Genomic DNA, 9,397 nt, shown 5'->3' with positions numbered 1-9,397 from the left:
ACTTTTTTTCAATCCTTTCATTTCCGTTCGACGTCCGTCCATATCCGTTTATCGGTCGTCCCACTGTCTATATCACTCTGTTCAGCTCTTAATATTATTCCGTATCATGTCTTTGTGACGTCAAATACGTTGACCCGGCCTTAATAACTTTGACCCGGACATATCAGCGACGTCATAATGTTTAAACCGACGTTAATAACTTTGACCCGAACTTATCAATTCATCTTTTGTGTGCTGGTGAAACAAAGAAAACACTTCTGAAACACGCAAATGTATCCGTTAAGCGTACGTTTTATCCGTCGACGTCCGTACTGTCCGGTGGAAAATTTTACGGAAGCTCAGGTACGATATAAGCCATTTATATTTTATATTACACCTTACTATCCGTGTGAAAAAATGATTATTTCCGATGAATTGACGTGCTTGATAACGAAATTTCTGCAAGAAAACGGGGGGATACTTAGGATGAACTCGAAAGCATTAATAGAACGACACCATTGATTTCGCTATCTCTAAAGTTTTGATTTTTCTCTCGATTGAGTTATTTTACCCTTTAAGTATTTTGCCTCAATGCTCTTCGAAACTGATGAGTGTTTTTTAGCGACCCCAAACCTCGCTGAAAATCAGGAGTACATTTGCCAATGGCAATAGTCTAGATACGTTGATGATTTCGACCAGCAAACTTATTTGTAGATCTGGTCTTGGTGATAAGTTTTGCTTATAAAAGTTCAATCAATTAGAGTTGGCCTATTGCTATAAGTAAAACAGACCATGGAAAATTAGCTCAAAGTCAGATGAAACCAACATGTATAATACCTGACAATCATTGCATAAGCCAAATAAAGTTGACCTATTGCTTAATATATGTGAATTAATCTATGGTCACGGATACTCATTTTCGTGGAATAAGGAAAAATTACATGTACGTGGATATTTGATTTCGTGGTTTTACCGAAGTTTGCATACAAGCCGATAGAAAATTTGTTATACGTTGTATATTTAATTCAGTGGTTCACATATCTGCATGTACACACGAAATCCACGGAAATTGGTATCTAACGAATAATAATGAAACCACAGTACTTGACAAAACAGACCAAAACACACACAAAAACAACCAATGACAAATAAACCTTTAAAATGAGGTCAAGCCACGGGTCAGATGGAACCTGCCACTCTGACACATACCTCTTACAATCATACACCATGCACATATTTTTGACCTGCTTCGTGTAGTATCTGAGAAACGAATCTAATCACATAACTTCAACTTTGATCACTGATCCATGAATTTAAGTCGAAGTCAGGTTTACCCTGTACACGTTGCAATGAACCTATATACCAAATATAGTTATCATGTTACTCATAATAAATGAGGAATTCAAATGAGCAAAAAAACTATATTTATTCAAGCATTAACTGAAACAGTACACGAACATGAGATGAAGGACATTGGGCATATGACAGACAAAAACAGTTTAAACTTCATGACATAAGGTATCTGCATACAAATTATGAAGTATCCAATTCTTCTGAAATATGAAGCTTTATGCACATAGTTTACGCTGCCGGAAAATAATGCCTTTTGCTCGCATGCTGCGACTTTTCTAGCAGGCGAAACAAAAATCGTCAATCATTAACACAACTTCTTGTAACGATTTCCAGCAGGTTGACTTGTTGTTTATCTTGTCTAACTGGTAATTTGTGCTATTCAATGTTTCTCTCTATCTACATGTAGCTATAATCTATGTTTTATCATTTTCAAGATAATTGAAAATGGAAGAAGAAAAAAACAAAAACACTTGTAAATTTGCCATATAAGGAAAAGAACTCCTAAAAGATGTTGGACAGTAATGGTATAGATTGACAATAGTGAATCATTCTTTAAAATTTTCTCAATGTTAATACATTAGAATTTATCAAGATGATAGACAAAACTTGCATGATTAGCCATATCGGCCATGTTGGTTGGCAGACAGGACTCGACACTTAAAAGAAACTTAAATGTAGTAAATTAAATACCATACCCTAATGATGTTTGTGGCAAACTTAGATTAAAATTTGGGCTAATAATTTCAGGGTTAAAAAGTTTTTGAAAAGTTAACGACGACAGACGAGATGAGAAAAGTTCACTTGCATGAAATGACCTTTATTTTGGACAAGCAAATGAATTAGGTGAGATAAAAAAGTCAATTAAAAATCGTCTTTTTTGGGAATTACTCCTACAGAAATTAGTCTGACCGTTTTGGTGTTAGATCTCGCTATTCTGAACATATTTGCTCCGTATAATTTCTTGATGCATATTGGTTTTACTAGAATAATTAAAGATAATGATCAAAACTTAAATTGATAACCTGATGGTCGTTTTCTAGACATGTCTGCCATATTGATTGACAAATAGGGTCAGTACTGGCTCTAGCTGCCAGGTGAGCTAACAGTTAGAATAAGAAAAAGAACAATCAAGGACAAAAATTCCAGTAAGACATATTTGACCCTATATGCTGATCAATTTTGCATTTTTTTTAATCTTCTAATAAGTTCATTAAAAGCAAAAGAAGGGTAAAAATCATCATTTGAGGACAACCCTTTCTTTCCTAGACTGGTGATTTCTTCCATGTCTGCATGCTGACCTAATTATTAGGCCAAAAAAAGTAATACATGTGTTTCCGCTTACATACTGAAAAAAGTAGGGTAGGTACAAAAAATGTAGGTAAGCAATATCATTTTCTTTTACATTTTTTTAACTGGTTATTACTAGAGTACAGTCTGACTTTAACAGTGCTTAAAAAGTGTTGGGGTATATATAAGCACTAAAAATTAGGGTAGACTTGGTCACTAGGTAGTGTTAGCGGAAACACATTTTTTTTTGGGGGGGGCCTAATATAAACATTAATTATGTTGATCCTTTTTGTTATTTAGTTTCTTTCTTTGTTGGTTATATGTTCTACACTGATTTTGCCAAATTCTCACAAATTAAACACATATTTTTTTAACATGTTCAAGGAGTTGACAGATATACAAATGCATTGTTGTAATTTGCATAACTTTTCTCTGTATGTATTATGGTATTCAAGATAATAGCCACAATCATAAGAAAATTATATAATTATCATTTTACAACTAATAATAAAAAATATTCTAGATCTTCCATTGGCAGATTATCTTGATATATTTTAATTTCCAAGTTAAAGGACAATGCCATTTTACATCAAGGGGGTGGCAGGTAACAGTTTGACTTTGATAATAAAAAAAAATATTCTGAGTCCAGACCTTCCCTATACAAATGTACCTTATAGTGCAAAATTTTGAAGAACAAAAAAATGATTGAAAGCGTTGGAAAAATAAAAATTTCTGACTTGGTCACTTTGACAAAAAAACAATATTCCACCCTTGAAGTTAAATGAATGTTAGCTTACAAGTATTTTACCCTACATTCTATTTCTCGCTTTTATTTTTGTCTATATGATGAGTAAGCCTTTTTCAACTTATCTTTACAGTTCTTTCTTATGTTGTACTGTTATATCACTGTCACAGGTTAGGGGAGGTTTGGGATCCCGCTAACATGTTTAACCTCGCCACATTATTTATGTTTGCGACTGTCCCAAGTCAGTAGTCTGTAATTCAGTGGTTGTTGTTTGTTTATGTGTTACTTATTTGTTTTTTGATAGTTTTCTCATTTGAATTGTATTCCATTGTCATTTAATTTCAGGGCCTTTTATAGCTGACTATACAGTATGGGCTTTGCTCATTGTTGAAGACCGTACAGTGGCCTTTAATTGTTAATATCTGTGTCATTTTGGTCTCTTGTGGAGAGTTTTCTCATAGGCAATCATACCACATCTTCTTTTTTTTATAATGGCAACCATGTTTGCTTGCAAACAAAATCATGATACATGTACAAATGTACAAATGTATATATAGGACACATTTTTAAACAGGATTCAATGACGATTCTGGGGCCTATTAAACTACAAATTTACATTGTACAGTACTATTCAGACTAGACAAATGCTAGAAGAGTTTGGTAAAAGTTAAACACTAAACATGTACAATGTTCAGATGCCAAGTGATAAGAATAGCTCTACTGCACATAGTTCGTCGGGTCAAAAGACCTATAAAAAGCATTGGTGGACACTACTCAAGTACATACATTGTACATGTAGGCTTTAAACATGATAAAGGTCAGTTAATAAAGTATAAGTTAATACAGAGATAACAGATTGTTGTTCCAAACAGTATTTTTTTTTAAGATTTCTTTTTGTATGTACGCTGATTGAATGAAACTAACAAGATCATGAAGATTTTTCAATTTTTTATGAACATGATGAAAACAAATCAAAGTATGAAAGTGTATACATTAGACTATTTTATATTGAAAAGTGTAACAAAACTACATCATGCTCTCAGTAACCATGGTAACTAAAGTATGTGTTACATATGTAGAAGATCAAAATGCTAGAAAAGATGTCTAATGCATCCCACAAGTTCATTTTGTGACATCATGCAAATAAAAAGAAACAAACAAATTTTGGATTTTTTGTCAATGTTACATCTGCATCTGACAAATGTCCGAGAGAGAACCCGGTTTGAAATATGTAAGCATGTTATTTCTTTCAATATCAAAATGCATGAACAGAGATAATTCATTCTCGTTCACAAACAACAACTTGAACAAAGATGAAATTTATTTGTTTGCTGTTTTTTTGTCTTTTGATAAATCAGTCAACTCAGCAAGCTTATAAACAGTAGGCTCTTGTCTTTGTGAGGACAAATATTTCACAGCTTTTTCATTCCTTTTCTTGAATTCATTAGATACATGCAATTCAAAAGTCTGAAAATGTTTTAACACATGTTTGACTTGAACAGGATCCAACTTATATTCCTTGGCAACTTGTTCTGGTGTGAATTCTTCAGGATATTTTTGATGATTCAATATAAATTCTAATGTTTTACGAAGAGTCACTCTTCCTTCTGGTATTGAAGCAGGTTCATCGAATCCGAATTCAGGGTCTTCTGTTTCTTTTCTACTTTCAGGCAATTTTTTGGCCACAATATCTTGATTTTTCCCAGTTGAATCTATATGTAATGTTTTTAAACGTTCGTCTAGCACATTGTCCTTGACTTTTTGAGCTTCATATAACTCGGGGTGTTCTTTCGAGAATTTGTCTAGTATGTCTGCCGTGGAGTCATGTCGTGGTGCAGCTGGTAATTTGTCCTTTTGAATAAATCTGTGTGATCGATTTTCAATGTTGTAATTTTTAAAACTTCTCGATACAGTAGGTAAAAGTTCACTTATCCGGTTTCCCATCTCAAATGCTAGAGAAAAGAAAGAATTTCTATTTCTATTTGTACACTACAATATTTTCAAGTTGACTTACACAACGTATCGTGCTATTTAATGACATTTAACCAATTTGAAACATCTATTCTCATTGGTTATCAGTGATCGTACTCAACAGACACTCTTATTCGTCCTCTTCTAACATAAAGTCCCGTGAACGGTACCCGATACGAATTCCAACAATCAATGTCTCTTCAGTGATGCCCGTACTCATGGAGTTTTGATTATGTGATTACTTTGCCGTTTTTATAGTGATTATTTGATTACCAGACCAATTATTAATTTTAAGACATCTTGAGTATCAATCTAGAAACGTATTTTTTATAACTTTCTGGATTACGGGCTTGTTTTCAAAAAATAATAACGATCTAGTATTGGATTTTATCGGCAACCAAGTTTTGATTATGTGATTGCTTTTACACTCCTCAATATTTGAAAAAAGCAACATTGTATTATAAATATTATATTTAAATTATACCAAGTGGTACGTTGTGTTTAGCATGGAGTGCTTTTATAATACATTCTGATATATATGAATTTTTTTTCGGTCTTTAAATACATGGATATTTGTATAGGGGCAAATAATATTATCTTTTTTTCAGACTGCTATCCAAAGTTAGGATAATTCAGTGGTTATCGATCAATGCATGGTTGCTGTCCGCGTTTTTACTGATTTGTAGTGTTTTGAGTAAATCAAGCCATTGGGTTTCTCCTTTATAATGTTACACATTTTGCCATGTCGCACGACGTTTAATAGCAATTTTTGTATACATCAGTATCTATTTGGTCTGTGGTTATATTGTCTAGAACTTATTTTGAAACTTTGCTTATATATATAACTTTGGATGTTGTTTGGGTTTGTTTATGGTGTTGGAGTCATGATAATGATTTCTAGGCCATTTTTGTTTACAGACTTCAATTAGTTTACTATTTATTATGTTTAGCTTAACTAACCATACAGACACGTGAGCTAGTCTTATCAGTTGGCAAATGTCGTCTGTTTGACTATGTTGACCTTTACAACAACAAAAACTCCCCTCAGAAACGAGTCTAATAGGATAGTTGAAACAAGATTCGGTAATTATTCTCCTTGAAATGTGTCCGAAAACACTTCTAACCAAACCAACATGATCACCACAGTAAAAATAGAACATAGATCGAGGTCAAACATATGTACTGTATAATGATAATTTTTGTAATCGCGTGGCTAATATTTTCAAGGGGCATAACTCTTATGAAAGTCGATATTGCTGATATTGATTTGAAGAACAAGTTTTATAAAACTGTATCTGGAAAGAATTGTAACTATGAGAGCGCTAGCAAGGCCGGATGGACTGACAGACAGACGGACGGACACCGGACATGCATTTGTAAACCATAATACGTTCCGTCAAAATTTTGACGAGCGTATAAAAACCAATCTAATTAAAAACCGATCTCTCATGCCCCTGTTTTCTGATATGACGCGTGGCATATCAGAAAACGGGAGCATGAGACATCGGTTTTTAATTAGATTGTATAAAAACAAGCATTTAATTCTCTAAAAAATAACAGGCAGGGGCATATCATTTTTCCCCCTTTGTTTCCAGAGCACATACACATATACAAAAATGATAAAGTAAAAAAAAACTCGTTGATGAACAGATACTATGAAATGTAGAAAAATTTATATGAGAGAATAGCGGTGTGCAATTTATTCGCCAAAGGACAAAACAACAACAACAAATTGAATAATTTACAGTTTTTATCATTCTAAAAAGCATCAAAAGCATACACAGGTTTTGTAAAGTAAGAAATTAAGTAAAACACAATAAATTCACTCTTTGTTGATTCTAATCTGTAATTTGCATCTCAATTGTATCGGCATGTATTTCCTGATGTTCTCTGCATTTGAAAATATTTTGAAAAGCATATCTCAGTGTCTCACTCATGGCTATATAGATAAGAAAGTTTGAAGCACAGCCAATGATCATTGACAGTTTTAAAATTTCAGTTAGAAGTTTTAAATTTTCCAAGCTTATATCAATATGTCCCCAGATAATATTCAGTATGTAGTTCATTGGTTCACTGTACGGTGAAGAAACAAGTACTTCAACTGAATTGCTAAATTTATGACCATGACATTTTATTATTAAATTTTTAAAAGTCGTTGTATTTGACACTGCGCTACAATGTTCGATAACAGCGAATTCATAAACAGACAGCTTGAGAAATTTCAAAAATCTTTTGTCATAAACTGTTAAAATATCAACAAGGTCGTTATATAAATACTCATAATAGACATGTTTCAGTTTATCTTTATATACCATATAGACCCAAAGCCGTGTAGCTTCTTTCGGATAGTTTTTGTCAATTTCAGCCCAAGACATTTCCAGTTGATTTATCAATGATGTTTTATAATGTGATGGCCGTTCATTAAAATCTGAAAGACAGGACGCCCCTGATATTTGATTCAAGCTTTCGTCAAGACATGCTGAATACTTTAGAAACAGCTCGGTCGTCATTTTCTGTAATGCAACATCTTTCATATTGAAATTGGATCTATAGGTACTGAATAGAGTTGATGTGATATAAATCCTCGGGACTTCTGCTAGAAAAAAGACTCCCATGACGCACACAACCAGGACGCAAGATTTTTTTTCAGTTCTGGAAGCCACGACATGACCACGCAAACGTTTCCGTCGGCATAGTGTACATAAAATAAAGCATGTTGATATAAACATTGTTACTACGGCAACAACCAAAATAATGGCGTAAATGATCGGATAATATCCTAGAATATAATTCTGAATGGTACGTTGTGGTTCGGAGACTAAACATACATTTTCTTCCTCCCCACGGCTGAAACTAATTACGAATAATCTTGGCACGTTTACGGCAAGAGTAAGCAAAAAACACGAACAGCAAACAATGCAAGATTTTTGTTCATTGATCTGAGTTTTGCTCCATATTGGACATGCCACAGCCAGGAGTTTCTGTAACCCAAGAAAAGCTGTTAACAGTATCGACACAAGGTGGAATGTGTCTCCTAGGTTTGATAGACAGTAATGTATTAAGCAGTACGGAAATCTAAGTCCAACTAGCTTTTTTAATTCTTCTATATCTGTATCAGTATCGTGTATATCATCAATACTATAAGTATCATTTCCTATCACTTCATAATGCAAATTAAAAAAAGGTTCAAATCCATAGGTACAAAACGCAGTTAGTCCGTCAGCCACCGCCAATCCTTGCATTAACACTGTTGTACAGGACCGTATCTTTTTATGAAATAAAACCATTAAGATAAAAATGTTCATCACAATTGAAAGGTATGAAATTATTGGCCCTACCACAATATTCATCCAAAATGGAGTTCGTGCGTACAGTATGAACAACATATTGACAATTACTATACAAATTGATATTTCAGTTATATATATAATAGTATACATAAGATATATAATGCATTGAACATTTAGTCTAAAATCAAGATAAGGTCGCGTACAGTTTTATGTTTTAAGGGGAAGGATGTAAGTAGTTGAGATCGTTATACACAAAATGTCAGCTTTTACAATCTACTTTTTTTCTAAAACTAGGTTACATTCGAAGACAGAATAAGATGATTTTATTGCCAAAGTTTGGTACTCGACTGCATCGACCCCCTTTTATGTCCTAGTCGAAAATTTGAAATGCTTTGAGACTTTTCAATACCGGGAGTCCGTCCTTCTGTTGGTCCGTCTGTTCGGCGTAAACATGTCGTACCGTAACTTGAGAACGTCTTATCCAAATTTCATGAAACTGAAAATAGTTGTTTCTTATAATGGTCGAATGATCTGTATACTTTTTGGTAAAAATAAGATTTAAACTTTTTGAGTAACAGTTACGGCACTTTATAATTAAAACAGGGGGGGGGGGGGGGGGGTGTTTTTTCACATGTCGCACTGTATGTCAAAAAAGATTCCTGATTATGACTTAAAACTTTAAACACTTCGTCGTTATATTAATCTCAATATCTGTATACTTTTTGGTGATGATTCAAAATTTCATTTTTAAGTTATTGATTATTTTGTAAAA

The 9,397-nt window shown here is 33.4% G+C and overlaps 1 protein-coding gene across 1 annotated transcript; it reads right to left on the bottom strand.

Annotated features, from left to right (window-relative positions):
• Positions 1-4,382: 4,382 nt before the first annotated feature.
• On the bottom strand, positions 4,383-5,410 carry LOC134684163 (NADH dehydrogenase [ubiquinone] 1 alpha subcomplex assembly factor 4-like). The gene has a single exon (XM_063543440.1). The coding sequence runs from the start codon at positions 5,306-5,308 to the stop codon at positions 4,685-4,687; it is 624 nt and encodes a 207-aa protein (XP_063399510.1). The 5' UTR covers positions 5,309-5,410; the 3' UTR covers positions 4,383-4,684.
• Positions 5,411-9,397: the final 3,987 nt, after the last annotated feature.

Source organism: Mytilus trossulus, chromosome 9, assembly GCF_036588685.1.
Source record: "Mytilus trossulus isolate FHL-02 chromosome 9, PNRI_Mtr1.1.1.hap1, whole genome shotgun sequence".
Lineage (NCBI taxonomy): Eukaryota > Metazoa > Mollusca > Bivalvia > Mytilida > Mytilidae > Mytilus > Mytilus trossulus.
This window is presented reverse-complemented; position numbering and strand designations above follow the sequence as displayed.